Source organism: Onychomys torridus, chromosome 1 (genome assembly GCF_903995425.1).
Source record: "Onychomys torridus chromosome 1, mOncTor1.1, whole genome shotgun sequence".
Lineage (NCBI taxonomy): Eukaryota > Metazoa > Chordata > Mammalia > Rodentia > Cricetidae > Onychomys > Onychomys torridus.
The window spans coordinates 72,303,873-72,324,036 of record NC_050443.1 but is presented as its reverse complement, the minus strand read 5'-3'; the positions used below and the strand labels follow the sequence as shown (position 1 = coordinate 72,324,036).

General features: G+C 45.2%; 1 protein-coding gene and 1 long non-coding RNA gene across 2 annotated transcripts; both read right to left on the bottom strand.

The window, feature by feature from the left end:
* Positions 1 to 2,971: 2,971 nt before the first annotated feature.
* Positions 2,972 to 6,310, bottom strand: LOC118596377. The gene is made up of 2 exons (XR_004946684.1): positions 6,098 to 6,310; positions 2,972 to 4,463 (listed from the first exon to the last, which is right to left on the bottom strand). It is a non-coding gene; the product is annotated as an uncharacterized LOC118596377 (long non-coding RNA).
* Positions 6,311 to 15,920: 9,610 nt separating this feature from the next.
* On the bottom strand, positions 15,921 to 17,794 carry Fam181b (family with sequence similarity 181 member B). The gene is given in 2 exon segments (XM_036191008.1): positions 15,921 to 16,930; positions 16,932 to 17,794. Coding segments are annotated over 2 exon segments (1,278 nt in total). The 5' UTR covers positions 17,658 to 17,794; the 3' UTR covers positions 15,921 to 16,378.
* Between the last annotated feature and the right edge of the window lie 2,370 nt (positions 17,795 to 20,164).

Here is a 20,164-nt window from a genome sequence, read left to right as displayed (position 1 = left end):
CCTCCTATTCTGCACCCTGCTCTGTGGTCACACACTTACCCTGCATGGATGTCAGCCATGGACAGAAGTCCCCTGGAACATCTAAATCTCTCTTCAAGCACCTAGATATACTCTAAGCCCACAGATGAGCTTGCACTTTGTAGATATTAAGCTTATAACTTTCGATCCACCTCAGGAAAAAGACTGTCAAAAGCAAACAAAAGTCTATTTAAAATGTAAAGAGAACTCACAGTAAATTATAAAACCTATTGATGCCACAAATATCACAAAAGCCTTCAATACTTCTATTTTTGTTAAGTAACAGCTCTTAATACACTTCATTCTGACTTTAGCTCTGCTACTTCTGTTCCTTCATATGACAAAACTTTTGTAATATTTTCTTTTTGTCATATGTGCATGCATGTAGTGTTCACACACATGTGTGTGCGAGTTTACACATGTGTGGGCATGTGCAAGTGAATGTGTGTGGGGTGTGTGGGGTGTGGGAGAAGTATGGTGGGAGGGTTATGTAGGTATGTGCAAGTTCATGGGGTGTGTGTTTGTGTGTGTGTGTATGTGTGTGTGTGTGTGTGTAGGCTTGAGGTTGATGTGTTTTCCTGAGTCATTCTCCAATTTATATTTTGAGGCAGGCTCTCTCTCAGAGACTTCACACTTTCAACTAGTCTAACTATCCAGCTTGTTTCTGGGACTCTCTGTTTTTATTTTTGGCAGGGACCCCCACACTCACCTGGTTTTACATGAGTTCTGAGGATTTAAACCCTGGCCCTCACACTTGACCCATCAAAGCAACCTCCAGCCACCCATGATATTATTTCCTACAAAAATAATGGAAAATCAAATCAGACTTTTGTCTAGCATGGGCAGTGAATTATCCCCTCCTCATATCTAAAAAAAAAGAAAGAAAGAAAAAGGGGTCAATGGAGGGTAGAGGATGGGGAAAAAGAACATAAGGGAATCTGATGGTAGAGCTGGAACAGAGATGGAGTGGGAAAGCAATGAAAGAGATATCATGATAGAGGGAGATATCATGGAGATAGAGAGAAACCCAGTGCTAGGGAAGTTGCCAGGAATCTCCAAAGATGACCCCAGCTTGGACTACCAGAAATAGTGGAGAGAGTGCCTGAACTGAACTGGCTTGCCTCAGTGATCAGATCGGTGAATACCCTAACTTTCGTCACAGAGCTTTTCTCCAATGACTGATGGAGGCAGATGCAGAGATTCACAGCCAAACACCAGACAGAGCTCCAGGAGTCCAGTAGGAGAGAGACAGGAGGGATTCTATGAGCAAGTGCATCAGGATCATGATGGGGAAACCTGCAGAGATGACCAAACCAAACTAGTGGGAATTCATGAAAGTTGGATCAATGGTTGTGGAGCCTGCATGGGACTGGACTAGATCCTCTGCATGGTGAGACAATTGTGTAGCTTGATCTGCCTGGGGGTGGGAGGGGGTTGTGTGCCTGGCAGTAGAATCAGAATCCATCCCTGGTGCATGAGCAGGTTTTTTGGAGCCCACTACCTATGATGGGATACCTCATGCAGCCTTGAGGCAGGGGGAAGGGCTTAGACTTGCCTCTACTGGATGTGCCTCCCCATGAAAGGCCTTGCCTTCTTGTGGAGGGGAGTGGGGAGTAGACTGGGGGGTGGGAGGAGGGGAGAGGGGGATTTTTGATTGGTATGTAAAATGAATGAAAATAATTTCTTAATAAAAAAAGATGACATCAAGTCACATTTAAAAAAAAAAAAGAAAAAGGTATAGTGGGTGGCTGTTCCAGCTTTGACCTTGAAGTACTGTTCCCAGTGAGACAGCAGGTAACTACTGGGGCATGGCCAAGACAAGACCTTTTAAGACCCAAGATGCATATGTGCCAGCTCTCTTGGCTCCTCATGATCCTGAATGCTGGACTGCAGACCAAGTCAGAGTTCTCCATTGAACCATGCTGGACTGCACCTCATCCCTCCCAGATCCTATAATGATCCTTTATTGGTTGTAAGTTACCCCTGAAATAAACCTCTTTTAATTACCAATTACTATGTGGAATTGCCTTGTTAATTGCTGCTATAAAAAGGATCTGTTTTCACCTTTGCAGTTTATTGTCAATAATGGCATGGAATGTTTGCAGAGCTGGTAGTAAATGTGCTTAAACCCCTATCACTTTCTTTCATGGTGGAAGGATAAGATTTCATGGATTTCTAGATTTCTTCTGCAGCTGGGGGTCACAAGCTACTCTTAAATGGGCCGCTTCAGTCTGCCAGCGTTCTCACTGGAGTGATGTATTGGAGGGAGTTTGTTACCTTTTCAATGTCAGAATGTTTATGTTAAATTGACAGTAAATTTAAGTCTCTCTTGGTGTGTTCACTCTGCACCAGTAAGTAGAATAGCAGCACATCTTCCAATTAAGCTGAATACCACTGTTGGAACTGCTTCTCTTCTTATGAGTTATTGCTTTGAGTATGACTAAAAAAAAGTTACAACTCACTTCTCGAAGTCAGACTATATGTTGTTCATTTTACATTTTTATGCATTGCTTTCTTTGTTGTTTCATAAATAACTAGATTTAAATTGACTTCCAAATCAGACATTTCCAATTTCACCTTCATTATATTCAAATGCACAAACACTTGGTGGAGATGCAATCTAAATGATGTGCTCAAGCTTTATCAGTTAAGTCATTCACATCACAAACCAGAGGAATCGTGTAAAATAGATTGAGAATCGGATAGACTTCAAAGTCAGCAAGTCTATTGCTGACCAGAAAAATTCAGTAAGAGTAAAAGCTGACTTTCTACTTATACTTTTATGCATCTAAAGGTCTAGAAGAAACTGTAAGAGTCCCTCTGTGTCCATGAGCTTCAAGCTCATTTCTCCTTGCCCCCATTTTCTCTGCACCAGGCACTATGAACAGACTCACAAGACAACCCCAGGCCCTACATCTTCTCACAACTGTTACAGTGGTGTAGAACCATTTCGTGAAACCAGAAGGGCTGGTGAGCATTTATTTAACTCCACATGGAAGGGATCAAAAGCCACAGGGGCAAAACAAAGTTCAAAGTAAAGGTATCTGGACTCAACTTCCCATTATCCAGGTGGCCTGTCCAATATCATCCAACACAAAGTGAAAGGTGATATGGGAGGAACGAGAGAGTGGTCCTGACAAATTGCACGTGATTTAAAACTTACTTTTGTACATTTCACAAAAATGTAGCCATTAGAACACAATGCCAGAAGATGGCACAAATACACCCAAAGACACACCAACCCAAGACCTCAGAAATGCCTGTGCAACTGAGGGTCCCTGAAGACAGTACACTGTTGCTTCATGGGAAGGTCTGTCTCTGATCCCCACTGTTAAGTTAATTAGCATTGGTTCAGGCAACTCTAGATGCTATAACAAATAAACACAAAGGACGGATAATAGATGGAAGACTATAGATTCCTTGTTGTCCATAAAGTCCAAAGGAAGCATTCTTGGTTGACTGGCAGCTCTCCTCTAAGATGTTGGAGACAGTGTCTGTTACTTTTATATTGTTGTGACCACAGTAACTGAGAAACAACCTAAGAGTGGAAAGATTTACTTGAACCCCCTGTTTCAGTGAATTCATTAGTGCAGGGAAGGCAGAGAAGTGAGAGTATGCAGCATGGTCTATTTACGACTCAGGACCCAAAAGAAGGAAAAATGGCGGCCCAGACCAAGGGTAATCTTCAACCTTCCAAGGCTCACTTCCTCTAGCTATTTCCAACCTCCTAAAAGCTCCGTGGCTTCCCAAAATAGTTCCATCAGCAAGAGGATCAATCGCGCAAAACATGAGCCTGTGGAGAGAGACCTTTCAAATTCCAACCACAAGAAATAGATTCCTCCCATCTTGTGGTCCAACTTCAACACGTGAATTCTAAGACTACAGTGTCCATTTGTACCAAACCAGCGAAAAACAAAGAGACTGGTGGGTGGGCAGGAGCAGAGACATGTTGTCCAAACCTGCGGGGAAGAGTGTCATCCCCATTCCCATTCTAGCGCCTCAATTCAGACACACAGAGGTGGTTCAGCATAAACCAGCGTCTGTGGAAGCCGTGGCTCAGATCTGCACCCCTTCCTCCAGAATCCCTCTGAAGACTAGTGTTCCAAAAAGAGAAGGTGGACAGTTATATTAATCCCTGTTTGGTGGTTTCCAGGGAGGAAACCTATTTAGCAACTGAAGGAAAAAATAAACAATTACAAAACAAGCAAGCCATGTTTGTATTACCCACATCTAAGTCAAGACGCCGGAGAAGCGATGAAGTCATTTTCTTGTGTGACCACAAGATGGCTCTTTCCCCCCGAGTTTTGCTCGGCCCACCTCTGCAGTGAAGCAGCATTTCGGACTTTCCAGTAGCCTAAGCAGAGATATATTATATAGCCCTATTCTTCTAAGCCTCGCTCCAAGAATTCATCTGGGTCTGCTTCCACGTCGGGGAGATTGGTAACCTGGAGAAAAAGAGAAGTCAGTGCGGTTAAGCTAAGCATGAGAGAGCCTGTTGAACACAGACACTATGGGAGAGAAGCCTGGCCGCAGCTCCAGCTCTGCCCTGGAATGCTCAGCAGAGCATAACTTCCTGCTACCTCTGTTTCATTTCCTGTGGAATGGATACATAAGGCTTCTTTAATGTCTTTCTCCAGCTGGTCCAGGTGCGGTCACAAATATCTCTAGTCTGACGGCATCCAAGTGAGGTCCCACCGCAAGTGGAAAACTAAAAGACTAAAACGAGAAATAATTTGCCAAGGTCTGAGGCAAGTAAATCAGTCGCCATTGTCCTGTGATGAATTTTATTAAACTCGCCAGTGTTCTGACTTCTTCATTTCTCACTAAGCACACATAAGCAGGATGAGTACTGGCCTCACTAGGGTCACTGTATATTCGCTGCCTAGATGGGGAGAACTGAGATTCAGAGGTAAGTAATATTTCCATTTGGGAAACAGTAAGGTTATATATAATTTACATTGCTGAATTTCTCTTAAAATTAGCTCTTTAATATTAACATCGTGACTATCATTCAATTATATTTTCCCCACTTGCTATCAGATTCGCTGACTAAATATTTATTTTCAAGTGTTCTGAAAAAAAAAATTCCTTTCTCTCTCTCCTTTTAAATATGATCCTATAATTTTGGCCCATGTCAAAATCAGTCCTAACTTTAAAAAAATAAATAAATGAAGATGGAGGATCCAGTGTGAAGAAAGTAAGCAGGCACCCCAGTATATCTCTGCAAGAAACATCTGGGCAGAACAGTGGTGCAAAGCTGTGTTCTCCACGGTGGTCCAGCTATGGAAGATGGGCATGGATCAGGGGCTGTTGTCCAGCCTTCTCACCTCACATTAATGAAACACACAAACTGGAGACCATTCTCCTCACCAGAATAGGATCTAGCTCAGCCAAAGGAAGTCAAAAATATCACTGATGGGGAGCTGAGCAGAAGGCTCAACTTTGAAGAGCACTAGCTGCTCTTCCAAAAGATCCGCATTGGATTCCCAGAGCCCATGTGCTAGCCCTCAACCATCTGTGACTCCAGTTCCAGGGAATCTGATGCCCTCTTCCGACCTCCATAGTCACTTCTGTGGTGAACAAACATACATTTCAGCAAAGCACTCATATACATAAAATAAAATAAATCTAAAACCATTTTTTTTAAATTTCTCAGAGGAAATACATCAGCAATTTGAAAGCCAGTTGTGAGGCATGGAGTCTGGTATGACTAGACAATAGCACACAAATCTTTGACACCACCTGAATTCAAAATAAATTTACAGTTGAGGTGTAGCTTTAGCAGTGGAAATATAAACTGGTGGTAAAGTGATTGCTTAGCACATGTAAGGCCCTAGGTTCAATTATCAGTCCTGAAAGCTGGGGATGGTGTGTATTTCATCCCCTGACTATGTGACTGCCAGATCCTGTACTATTTACCAGTGCCTTGCACATAGCATTAGTAAACAGTTGCGTTTTGAGTCAAGAGCACTGATGCTCAGAGTGTCAAGTGGCTGATACTGAGCATCCCTTAGTGGGTTACTTCCAGACGTTAGGTCTTAGAAGTAACAATACCAGATCCTGGGACCCTATTCCATACCTGATGCTTGGCAGTAGGCTACATCCATAACTCCTTCGGAAAATCAGAAAATGCTTTTAGCACCACTTTCCAGGTGGTACTTTGACAAAGCTAGCAACTCCACAAAGCGGCAGCAGTAAGAAACAGCAGAAACCAAGGCAGGTCCTCGCCCACTGCAGCGTGACCACTCGGGTCTGGGCTGCTGCTGAGATTGCTTCATTTCCCCATGCTGTCCAACTCACTCCCAGCACTTGGTGTGTGGCAACCTACAGGCGGGTAGGGGAACCCTCCCTGCCCAGACTCTCAGAGAGGATAATAATTGAAGCCGTACTGCCTCACTTCCTGCTTCCTCCCCATCATTGTACAGACAAGAATGAGTTTTCTTACAATGTTCTGGCAACAACCCATGGCCGGGGCCTGTGCCAATCCGATTCAGATTCCGTCTGAGTTCTGGGCTACTGTTCAAACGTGTCCTGAGTCTCTCTGGGCCACTTTATACCCTGCGCTGCTTTGAAATCCTGTCGTTAAGGGTGAGAATTAAGAGATCGAAGTCAGAGCAGCACTGGACACCCAGAACTTGGAAGCCCTGAGGCTCCAAGAACAAAGCTGACCACCCAGGATCCGGCCCTCCAGGGAGGCCTGCTCCGCTCCAGAAAGACCAGACAGAGTCTCCTCGGTACTAGGAGGGTACCCCACTCCTGCCCAGTGGCAGCAGCCCTTTGGTGGGGACGCGGGGGGGGGGGGGGGGCAGTGTTTTGTCTTCCAGAGCAAAACCTCACTCCACCGGCACTCCTTTACAAGCCAGTTCATCTGAAGGGACCAGTTAGTCACGGATTCCAAGTTATTGAGGAGAGGCAACACGTTTTTAGTAACAGAGCTTCCCCCGGCCCTTTAAATCCTGAAAGGAATACCCCAGGGCATCTAGTTCTTCCTGTCTGGGTGCAGTGGGGAGGCACTGGGAAGTCCAAGGCTCTTTTTCAGCTTTCTGATCGGTCCTCTTTGGACACCAGTGGCACTAATAATAGTCACTGTTCAAAGCTGATCTTTACAGAACGCCGGGCACTCATTCGGTCTATAGATCTAAGGCAGTTGTAACTTCCTGGGGTGTCTTTGCAGAGGAAGAACATGGAGTTCTGGTTTAGTGATACCTCCTGCCCAGGGACACACCTCTGGGAACTCCAGTGGTGACAAAGATGTCCATCAACATTCAGATTCCTTTACCAGGGTAACCAGGACCCTCACACAACAGTAGAGGACTCTTCATAGAAAGAGCTGACAGACTAGGTTTGTCAGAATCGGAAAGTAAATTGCAATGACTTGGGACCAAGGAGCCGGAGAATCCAGGGAAGGGATTTAAAACAAAAATTGAATGTCTCAATTCAGTCCCAGAAATAAAGAGGAATAGTGGCAGTGCTGAGTCCTAGTGGTGTCGGGCTTCAGAACCTATCCTGGCCCAGTACACCTGAGGCCTGACCCCAAAAGAGACTGGTTTTCCACGATGCATGCTGGGTCCTCTGCAACAAGTGAAACGTGCAGCACTGGCTGGTCTGCTTTTCTGGGTGTGACAAGTTTGCCAGGGTGACTTTCAAGACTCTCACTAGCTACACAGTGTCTATTTCAGTCAGAGGATTCATGGAGTTGGTGAGGTGATGCACGGCAGTAGCTTATTCCTTTGTCTCTCTGATCTTTCGGCATTTACCCCAATATCTGGCTCTGGGTTTATTATTATTATTATTATTATTATTATTATTATTATATTTATTATTATTATTATGTTATTATTATTGTTATTATTATTAAGACCATTTAGGAGTTCGTGTTACAACTTACGACTTGTAAGTTGAACTTTTTTGTGATTTTTGGATAGCACAAGTCAATTTTCCAACATTGGATAAATTCTGTCACTACATAAAGAAATTCTGGGGGAGAGACTTTAACTCAGAAACATCGTAGCAGGTGAAGCTAAACTTACACTCAGAAAGCAAGTGCCCTATTGAATAAGCAAAACTGGCCTGTTTACAGGAGCAAGAAGTGGCTCCTGCTTCACACTGGCCAATTTGGACCAACAGCATTAAATCTCTGCTCTGCTCCCCCACACACAGCTTCTCCACAGGATGTATGGCTGCTCTGCCCGCCCTCTCTTCTATGTAGGATGTATGGCTGCTCTGCCCCTCCCCACTTCTCCATAGGATGTATGGCTGCTCTGCCCGCCCTCTCTTCTATGTAGGATGTATGGCTGCTCTGCCCCTCCCCACTTCTCCATAAGATGTATGGCTGCTCTTGCGCTTTCATCACACACTAGGTACGTTCCTTTGTCCGTCTTTCCCATCATCATATCCCTAGCATTTAGCAGTGCCTACTCTCAGTAGGTGGCTTTATGGAGATATAGAAAAGGAAAGAGGGATGGTATAGCTCTTGGGAGGTTTCCATAACAGGTTTCGTCAGACTGGTGATCCTGGGATCTCATTCATGCCTTACCTTCTAAATCTATTATTTGGTGCTAGAGCTATGTGTCATTGGCCCACTAAGTTACAAGCTACCTAAGTTAGGAACTTTATTATTCCCATCTAGTCAGCTTCATACCTGGCACACAATGGAAGGCACATAGAAGTTGTATAAACAATCTTTGAATGAGCAACTAAATTAATACTACATAGATGAATCTCCTCACCCAAGCAGTTTCCCTCATCAGAAAACATACTCTCTCCACGCAATCATTTAAACATGCACAAGAGAGTGTGACCAGATTTTCATATCAAAATCAGCAACCTTGGCCACATAGATGTGATGAAAGTAGCATGTGGTCATTTTTCATAAGATAACTTGACAATTCTTTATTACTTTTTCTACTCTGAGAAAAATTATGTTATTTTTGCATCATTGACAAAAAAGAAATCAAAGCATAATATTCTTAACTCCACTAATTTTGAATTTAACCAAAACTAACTCATGAGAAATGAAAGCTCTTGTTTGGTAGGATTAATACCAATGATCCATTTTGATCCTGCCAATGCTCAGAACTTATCACACCTAGTATGAAATAAAGTAAATGTGACATGGTTACATAAGTCTGTTTTATGCAGAAGAATGTGTGTGATGCAATAAATCGGATTGATTTTTTACTTGACATGGTCATCATAGGATGCATTTCTTCATTTTCCTAAAGCTTTTATAGCAATACATTTGCAACTGGGTGGCTTGAAATCTTAGAAATGTACTGTCTTCCAGTTCTGGAAGCGGCAAGTCTGAACTTAAGGTTTGGGCAGGACCATGCCCTCTAACACCTCCATGATTTCCAGGGTCTTGGTGTTAGCTAGTCATCCTTGGTGTTTCTTGACTAATAGATGCAGCTGTCGTTTCTTTGTGTCTCTTCAAAGCATCTTTGCACTCTCTCCCTCTCTCTCTCTCTCTCTCTCTCTCTCTCTCTCTCTCTCTGTGTGTGTGTGTGTGTGTGTGTGTGTGTAAATTTCCTTCTCATAGATAGATCAGTCATACTGGATTAACTTCCACCCTAATGGACTCATTTTACCTTTATTATCTATGTAAATACCCTACATCCAAATAGTGGCACATTCTGAGCCCCTAGGAGTTATTTTTTCAGCATATCTTTCAGGGGATATAATTATACCTATTAAATTTTCATTACTGGTAAGTGGGTGGGGATAGATTTCCTTTAGTAGGCATATTAGACAATTTGTTTGCTTTTCATCCTTGTCTTTCTTTCCTGATTTCTCCACTAGCACCAAAGTCTATGGAAAAATGAATATTATACTTAATTTGAAATGCATTTCTAGAAACAGTATCTTTTAAATTTATTCATATCATTTACTTATCAGTTAAGCTTTCTTTGTACATTTCTTTGATTTTTTAATATATTCTTCATTCACACATTGACAAAGAATAAATTATTCCATGTACTGGAATGTGAGGTACACATCTCAACTTTAAATTCTCTGTAGGAAGAGAGTCTGGTGGATTCACAGAGGAAAGTTGTGGCCACACCAGACAGACAGGGCAAATAATTAAAAACATATCACCAATATCTTCTCTGCCTGACACAAATGCACTGTGCTTTGGGTTCTCTACAATTATTCCTATGGCTGTTACATCTATACATAACTCCTTCCACAAGTTAATTCCTTCCTCCTACAGAAGGGGGCTTCTCTTGCACAATATGTCCTCAACAAATGCCATTTTACAAGACTTAGGTCAGGCTCAAATGAGAGAATGAATGGGAAGTCTCTTACAATTATAAAATTCATCCAGGAATCATTGATTATGCATTGCTGCTGTCCAATTCCAAAAGCAATAAGACTGCAGAGGCCCCCAGTAAAGAAGGCACAGGGATGACAACTATTTTAAAAAGTCTCATCAACTGCTAAAATATAATCTTGGCATTGGTTAAAAGATTTGAGAGCAAGTGCTTAGTAGATCCAGCAAAAATTTTAAGAAGAGGGGGACGTTGATGCTAAGAAGAAAGCAGAGAAATCAGGAGAGTGTATTCTGGGGTTAAGTGGGACAGAAGTAAACTCACAGAGTTCAGTAAATTCATGGATGTGGAGCAGTCAAGCAACTCTGATTACTAATAGATTTCTTAAACGTAAGTTCTCTTAGAGGAGTCATGGATGAGGCTAGAGAGGGTGGCAGAAGCCACACCTATAAGCAAAGCCTTTGAAGTTGACAAAGGGCGCAACAGGAAGCCAGCCATTCAAGAATTTGAAGCAAAGTAGTTACATCTGGGATGCTTTGCTTGAAATCTCCTTCGCAGGGAACGGAGAGGATGGACAGGGGGATTGCCATCCCAGAGACAAGAAAGTCATTAAGAGATCAATGGGTGACACGTACTGAGGGTTCAAACTAAGGAAGTGTCATAGTGTCAGAGTAGAGGAGACAGACAGACTAGAATTTAAGTCAGTATCTTTCAAACTGAAAATCCATCCAACTAATTACTGTGCAATAAGCCTGGCCACTAGACCACCAAGGAGGCAGTGACTTCAGTCTAAGGAACACTAGCCATGTTTAGGAATAAAAGGAAAAGAAAATATCAGAGTCCTATAACTCCTATGCAAGAGCTTAAGCTTTTTTTTTTGGGGGGGGGTTGTTTGTTTGTTTTGTTTTGCTTTAAAGTCATTATTAAAATAGAGAAATACATCTGAATATGGATAATGACCTAGTAACACTTCAATTCTTAAGTATGAGAACATACAAACACGAATTCACATAAATGTGGATATGTGTATATTGAGCATGATGTCAAATCATGAACAAAAATAAATATACTAACTTAGCAGGCCTCGGTAGCCATTTGGATAGATGGGAATGGCTACAAGAAGTAGCGTGGTTAAGTTGACTTTGACTAGTCGGTTTGAGTGTATGTTCAATTTCAAACATAGAGTTTGGGGAGTTAAGGAGTCCCCAGGACATACTGTCTAGAGAGTATGTAAGTAACTGTGGAGGAAAGGAGCTGTAAATACAAGACTGGGTCACGGTGGTGTTCATCAGAACACACAGACTAGAGGAAGGTGTGGGGAAAGCTACCATCTCCCGGGAAGAACGCAAGGAGTGGGGAGAATAAAGGGCAGACAAAAGAACTCTGAAGAACACCAACAAGCAAGGGTTCCAGTGAGGAGAGGAGAAAGGGCACAAGGCTAAGGAAAAAATGAGGTCCCATAATTCATATGTAGGACAGAAAGCAAGAAAACTGTGTTCTGGTGGGGCATCCGTGGGAGCAATTCCTGGGAAATGATAGGCAGAGGCAGACTAGATATGGATTTAGGGATTTCTTGGTATGTGCAACTTGCAGTCTTAAACCTGGGCATCCCTGGAAAACTAGAATGTTGGTCACACTAGACTCAAAATAATAAAAGTTCAAATAGCCGGTGAGGTAAAGGCAAACGGTGTGGGCTCTTCCTCAAGTGACTTGACTCTTAAGAGAAGATGGTAGATTGGTCCTTCAAGGGGGAAAGTTAAGCTTTTCACTCAAATATTCCTCTCCCCTTGTGACTTTTTAACTGATGCTGAAAATGTATTTCCAGCAGGTGAGGGGAATGAGGAACTAGGAAGGCTGGTAGTACAGAATACAAATAGTAAACGGACTGCTGTTGCTCACAGAGCGAGGGTGAGCAGGGCCCTGGACCACAGTGGTAGGATGAGGTCCTGACAATTTCAGGGAGAAGCTGAAAGGGGCACAGGAAAAGGGAGACTGAAACAAGGGTCTCTATCTGGTCAGGAGGCAGTGGTGTGATAATGGATATGTGGCAACCTGAATGAGGACAGACAAAGAGTTGGGACATTATGAAGTTTCAGGATGACACTTGAAACTCATTCTTGGAATCAATAATGACCAGCTGCAGAGGCAATAATGAATATGTGTTCTCCATACACAATTATCATTACCAACTAAATAGGGTCCCAAGCTCGTCCAGTCATACAAGCCCATTACACTCTTTGAGAAATATCTTTCATTGCACTTAAAAGTAATTCCTTATGGATAATTATATGGCTACACAAGAAATAAAATACAGATTTTAAAATGACTGAAAGGAGACATATAGCACGAGCCTTTAAAAAGGGTCTTATTAATAAAAACAAACCTGAAGCCAGTTATTGGGGTGAATACTGGAAGATCAGCGAAGCAGAACAAGCCACAGCCACCTCACCTCACCAGTTCCTCAGCTGATCCTGTTTCCTCAGACTGGAATCCTCCATCCGAATGGATCTCAGCTGAACTGCTGCTCAAAAGCCTAAAAGCTTAACCAGCTCTAGTTCCTGGTTTCCACGCCTTCTATACCTTTCTGCTTTCTTCCATGACTTCCTGGGATTAAAGGCTCGTGTTGCCATGCCTGGCTGTTTCCAGAGATCCAGACAGATCTCTGCCTTTGAAATGCTAGGATTAAAGGTCTGTGTGCCACCATTTTCTGGCCTCTATATCTAGTGGTTGTTCTGTTCTCTGACCCCAGATAAGTTTATTAGACTGCACAACATTTTGGGGAGCACAGTATCACCACAGACACATGTCCACCTTTGGCAGGGATACGATGAGTGTCACTTACTGTCTGGCAGCGCATGACATAGCAGATTCAGATAAACTCAGATTGGAAGGGAGCATGAAAACAAGAGGAATCAGAGGTTGGGGAACTGGGGGGGGGGGGGGACTATGTCAGGATCCAGTACACACAGAAGCCTGGAAAACAAGACAGTTTAACATAATGCCAAGCCTGGGTTATCAAATACTGCCCCCTCCCTCTCGGTGGGCTTCTATAAACACCTTATGACAGGTTATTACAATCCTTCGTGATAAATTGTCTCCAGTTTGTCAATGGGGAAACCACAATCCCATACAGTAAATGAACCATGGCTGGTAAATAAACAATAATAAGATATAACTAATAAACAATAATAAAATATAATTAAGTTAATTGATTTAACCCCTCCTTTAGCCTTCTTTTATTATTTACCAAAAATAATAAGGAAAATAACAACACCTAAATTTGGACCTCTATCAAAATTAAGTAAGATACATATAAAATAGATAAGATAATAAATCAGATTCATATGAAAGTACACTGGACACCCCCACAGACACTGAGATTATATTTATCTAGCAAAATAATTCTCAACTAGTAGTAATTTTGCATCTGAGGGCACATGTGACAATGGGGATAGATTTTATTATCACAACCAGCAAAGTTCCAGTGGCATCTAATAGACAAGCCCAGGCTGCTAGTGAACATTTGGCCGTGCACAGGCCAGGAAGCAAAGTGAAGGATTGTACCCAAAATTTCAAGAGCACTAAAGATTAGGAACCTCTTCTACAGGCTTAGTGTAAGGGATGGGAACCCCATGAGTACAAATCATAGCAAAACCTCACAAATGACAGGCAGGTCTTGGTGTTCAGGTACTCATGGATCTGGACCACCACTTGCTTTCAGTGAGTTAGTGTTTTACGTGTGAGCCTCGGCTTTCAGAGGAGCAACTGGTAACTGCCCCCACCACCACCACTCCAGGGAAGAAAATCAGTAAACTGATGCTTTGCTCCACACCTGGCACATAGAAACATGTGGTGTTGGCATTTTTATCATGAATGGAAGGCATAATAAACATGGTTCTGATCAAAAGAGAGCTTGTTCTTACTAAACTGGGTAAGAAGAAAGAAGAGAAGAAACACTACAGTGACTGCAGACCTTATGAACAGCCATGGTGTTAATATCTGACTGTGAAATTCTACCCTACCATAGAATACTCACTGTAAAACAACTTAGAGAAGTTACATGGCTGTTGAGTAACATGCTGTTGACACAATGAAATTAATCACCTTTCATCACTGTGAAGGAATTCAGAAGCCAGGTTTCTGGAGTTGGAAGGTTCTTTGCATGGTTACTGCTCTGTCTCCTGCAAAGCTTTCTTTAACAAAGTTTGGCTCAGAAGAAAGTGCTTTCATAATTTTACTTGGAGCCCTACCCATCATTGCCTTGTACATCTTTTTTTAAACAATCTCTTTCCAGTGCTTTTGATTTTTGCAGACACTGGCCCTGGCTTTTTAATCCCTGACAGCCACACTGAATTTTCTTTCTCCCACGTAGCTATTCTGACAACATGTCTCGGCTACCTTGCCCAGAAGCAGCGTTCAGTCTGCAGACATCTTCCACTCTGTTTATGAGTGTTGGTCTCTTCTTGCATTCTTACCTGTGGGTCTGTACTCAGCAGCCTCCTCTCTTGCCTGCAGCTGCTCACTTCCCACAAGGGCTTTCTTCCTCTGGCCCTCAATCATCCTGACGGTGCTGGGAATCCTCTCAGCCACATTCATGACTGGTTAAAACTATTTCTCTGACTTTCCCCCCAACTTGAAGTCTCCATCCAGGCGCCATCAGATTCCATTGGTTAGAACGAGAATGGAAAATCCCCTTTGGAAACCTTGCGCCCTCCACCATTCCCTGTCATGGGGAGGTACAAGGAATAAGGAAGATGGAGTAGGAAGGGACTGAGTAGCAAGAATGTGAGATACAGGGATGCGGGACACAGGGAGGTGGCTGGAAAAGAGATAGTAAAGCTGTACAGCTATCTCACGGCCCCAAACAAAACATGAAATGTGAGAATAACATGTCCAGCGGTCTCCAGTGCAGAAGCCACTTACATGCTTATAAAGATACACACATACCCGCGGGCCCAGCAATGCATCGGGCTCAAGACATTTTTGTGTATTTCACCTCTGAGCCACTCAAACAGCAGAGAAGTGAGAAGTGGAGAAAGGTTGTCATTCTCTGTTGTAATAAGGAATCTTAGGATCAAGGAGGCTGTAACCTGTCCCCCTTACGCCCCCTCCTCCCAAAATGGTTGGGAAAGGGAAAGCGGGGAAGAGAAACGGGCCTCTAGACTTGCCAAGTGTTTTCTCCTAACTCAGAGATTTGGGAGAACCAAAGGTTAGTAAACAGAAATGGAGAGCAATGGGCGGCTAGAGCAAGAGGGAAGGGGTGAGCCATGCACGGGTTAGAGCAGAAAGAAAGAGATGGGAAAAGTGTGTGTGGCAAGTGGGGGCGGGGGGCTCTCAAGAATGAAAGAATAAAATCACACTCAGAGCTTGGGGATAATGCTCAGTGGTAGAGCACTTTGCCTAGCGTGTTGGAAGCCTCTGGTTCAATAGCCAGCACCGAGAAAAAGGTCGTTGTAATGGCACCGTCAGCCCCCACCCACCACCCCACTCCAAAAAAAGGGAGGCCAGCAATGGGATCAGGTCTTACCAGCACCCAACCCCCACCCGCAGAGTCCACCTAGCAAAGCTGAGAGATCTGTGAAACACTAAGACTAAGAAAACACTCAACTCAATGACCACATATCTTTGCTCCGATTCTTTCAATATAGGCTTTAATTCATAATGTACTCAAGGGGAGACACCAGAGCACTGCCTTAAAGGGGTAATGACATTAAACACACTGACCTTGGCTGAACTGAGATGGCAGGTGGCTACAAAAGCCCTGTCTTGTTCTTGACCCGTCCATCATCCCACCCGATTATTCCCCAACCCTGTCTCGGGCTTTGGGGCCTCTTTTCGTCCAAGTAAGACTCTAACGGCCACTTAGAAAGAAAGAAAGAAAAAAAAAAAAATCTGAGACTGTTTAAATCAACTCCCAACTCCTCTTCATCTCTTTTCCTGAAGTTTTTAATCAGATGAATTGTGGTTTGTTTGTTTGTTTTTAATCCCATTTCGTCTTCACGTGCGTTTCTACATCTTTCCTCCACTCAAGAGAGACCCTCAGTGGCACGCAGCTCACAGCAGTCATAAGGGAGACGAAGGGTACCTCGCGGTCAGTCTGGGTGCGCCCCGTCTTCCCCAGGTGCCCCTTCCCAGACCCCGTCGGGTCTCCAGAGGCTGGGGTAAACCGCACGGTTGTAGCCGGCGCTGTAATCATAGGACACTTGATGGGGCGTCGGCAGCGCGCAATCTGGGAAGAAGGGGGCGAAAGAGGTCAAGGCTGGTGTGTCCTCCCCACCTGGAGAGTCCAAGGCCGTGGGGTACAGGAGACGCACAGGCTCGTTCAAGGTCACGCCGCAGCGAACGCCAGCCAGTGGAGGCTTCTTGGTTTGAGGACAGCTCGGGGCGCTCCAGGGCTCGGGGTATAGTAGGTTCCCCACCATTGCTGGCTGCTCAAAGGGGCCAGACTCCAGCTCCAAGGGTCCCCGTAGGACTGTGGCTCCCGCGGGGAACACGTCCAGCGGCTCCCCGGCCAGTAAGGCGCCCGAGTCGTTGCCAGCGCCGAAGTCCGGCGCCAGCAACTCGAAGAACTCCACGGCCTCCGCCCCTTTCTCTAGGTCACCCAAGCTCACGCCCTGGCCCGGGGGGGCCGCAGCCGCAGCCGCCGCCACTGCTGCCGCTGCCACCCACTCGGGACGGCTCAGTGAAGAAGGACGGAGGCAGGTTGCGGGCGCGCAGAGGGACCTTCCTAGTCCCAGGGGCCGCTGAGTTCCCCGCAGTGCCGGCCCCGTCGCCCGCAGCGCTTGCTGCTCCTAGGCCCGGGACAGGCACGGCCACCGCACCGCCTGCGGGCTCTGCGCCCCCGGGGACGTGGTGCAGAGAGTCGAAAAGGGCAGCCAGGCTCCGGCTCTGCAGGCTGGCGGCAGCCGCGGCCTGCGTCGCCTCCCTCCTCGGGGTGGCCTTGCAGGGCGCCGGGGCCGCGACGGTCGGGGCTCCCGGGGCGCCCGGAGGCCGCTTAGCTGGAGCGTCTGCCGCGCTCGGGGATGGCGGTCCCGGAGGCGCGGTGCCCATAAGGCCGCTGCAGCGCTTGATCTGCTTCTGCAGGTACTTGCGGTGGTTCACCTTCCGCTTGGACTTGCCTGGCTTATCCAGAGCCAGCTTGATGTTGCTGGACGCCGAGTCTATGAAGCTGAGCAAGTCGCGGGTGGCCTCGCGGACGTCCCCGCCCTCTGATCCGGGCAGCAGCGCTCCCGCGGCCGCCCCGCTCTCATCGTCCTCGAAACAGCAACCCTTGTCCAAACTTCCGAAGGCGCTCACCAGCCCGTCGGCGGAACCTCCAAAACCGAAGGGGATGAAGGGGTGCGAGGTGAGCAGCGCAGCCTGCACCGCCATCGCCGCGGCTCCTGAGCGGTCCGCAGCGCGGCCCGTCGGCTCCCGGCCCGCTCCTACCCAGGCGCGGCGCTATCTGCTCGCTCCTGCCCCGAGCTCGCGGCTCAGCCTCCCGGGGGAGCTCATTAGATCTTGTAAGCCAGAGGCGGAGGGTGGGAGCGTGAGGCGACCGCCCCGGTGACGGAGGGGAGGGACTTGCTTAGGCAGGCTTGGGGGGCGGGGCAAGGGGGGTATGAACTCGGGCTTTTCTAGTTTTCCCGAGCTTTCTCAAGCCTTAACCCTTTCTTTTCTCTGTGTCCCGGGGCATTTGTTTTGACTGGCCTCAGCCACCAGGGGTGAGGAGAAAGCCTGTGTTCAAACCCCAGCTCAGCCCCTGTAAAACCACACCCTGGCCCTGGACTGGGTGCCCAAGGCAAAGCAGCACAGTGCATCCACAAACCTGGGTTTCCATCCCAGCTCTGGAAGCAGTGCAGTCCACCAGCTTCCCGCTTCTGGATGCTTGCCCTGTGTCAGTCTATACTTCATCACCTGTCCAACATCCTCGTGTACTGCGTGCTTTTGTCACCATTCAACAAAAGAAACTGGACTCCTGAGAAGTTCAGAGAATAGGCCACAGCCACATCTGGCCCAGTCAGACAACGCCATTCGCAAACTGATTAATCTGTGCACTTTGTTGGTCTCGTCTTCCCGAAGATGGGAGGGAAATTGTGTTTCTCCCAACTCTACTTCTGAGTCAAAGATTCTGGTCAGTTTCGCTGGGACCCTCAAGTTCTTACTTCTACTGCTTGATTGATAGAAGTTAATACTAGCTTAAAGTAAACTGAAGCCAGCACTTGATCCCAAAGGCAAGTGAGAAAGCCAGCTCTTGACGGAGAGAGAGCCCTCTCCCCCACCTCTCCCAGCCCCTTAGTTTTCCTCTGTTCTGCCTCTCAGGTCATATAGATTGTCTTTCCACATTTCCATTGTATTTAGCGATCACGTTGAAATTCCCTCAAACACACTTTTAACCAGAGATTCCTTCCTCTTGGGACAGAGAAAATGAACAACACGGTCCAGCATGGAAAGTTATTGATAAAAAAAAGACTTGGGTTCTGTTTTAAGCCTTACCATTCTATTGCCTTGTGACTGGAATTGAAAGCCTTGCTCTTCTGAGTCCATGGCTTTTGCTTTGATGAGCTTACACATGTTAAACACAGGCGAGGCTGCCCACCTCACTGGGCACATACAGCATTTATTATACAAAGAAGCGGCCTGTGGAGATGACTGCTCTCCTTGACGTGTCTCCTCTGTCACAGGTATACATGAGAACTAACTGGTGCTACAATAGGAAAGCCCTGTGCACATGACAGAGTTCTCTTAGTTATCATGGTGTAGGTCACTGAAGGGGTACACCAAAATCTGCTTTTCAAGTTTTCGGCAGCAATAACAGAAACATGGTGGAGCATACATATACCCTTACCAAAAAAAGACAGGCTTTATTTAAGCGATGGGAATAGACACTTACTCAAAGTCATAAAGCTGAATCAAGCTTTGTGTTTTAATCCAAGCTGGCTCTGTTGTCATGTTCCTTTCATTCAGGTTCAGACAGTGATGTCTACGATCAGTCAGAGACACCCAAAGTCCAGTAGAGATGCCAAAAGTTTAATTTAAAATGCCCAGGGGCCAACTGCACAAGCTTCTACCCTAGAAAGTCTGAAAGAAACCAACATTCTAATATAATCATATTTAAAATAAGTGGACCATGAAGATTCATCTGTAAAAGTCCTTCATTTCTAGACAGTTGGAATCACACACATTGAAGCTAATTGTCCGTATCATTTCCATTCCTCATCTGAGAAATGAGAATACTCATAACTATTTTCATGGGTTTTGAGAGGGTTCTGTGACATAGGAGGCAAATGTAACTGGCGAGACTTATTCTTCTCCTGCTATGGTGAAGGCTGTCTCACTTCCTCATCTGGCATAAAATAGTGACCCAATGAACTCCGTGTTCTTGATTTCTTATGTCCAACCCATTCTATTCCAACATAGCAGACTACAAAATCAGCACCATTTGTCCTTTGTCCCCAGCTAAGCACCTATTCCCAAGTGTAAGAGAGCAGCTGTGTTTGTGAGTTGTACAAACTTTACAAGGACAGTGGACTACAGTGGAAGGAGTGTTGAAACTATACCCAAAGGCTAACACTGGTGTCCAATCTTGCCTTTATTATCTGATAGTACAAAACTTCTCCTGTGGACTCTAACCTATAAAACAGAAATAACATGAGAACTGTACAGTGAAAATTCAACGAGTTAATAGAAGTGAAAGACTTTTGACAACTATATGTATGTATAAGAAAATAAACTATAACTTTTCATGATTCACAATGCTGACATCTATGCCCATCCAGTCACTTACTCATTTGGCAGAAAAATATTGACACTCACCCTTGGCTGTGCATATAATGGAGTTAATACTGGGGGTGCAGAGGTAAGAAGCCTTTCTAATGGAAAGGCAGTTATGCACATGA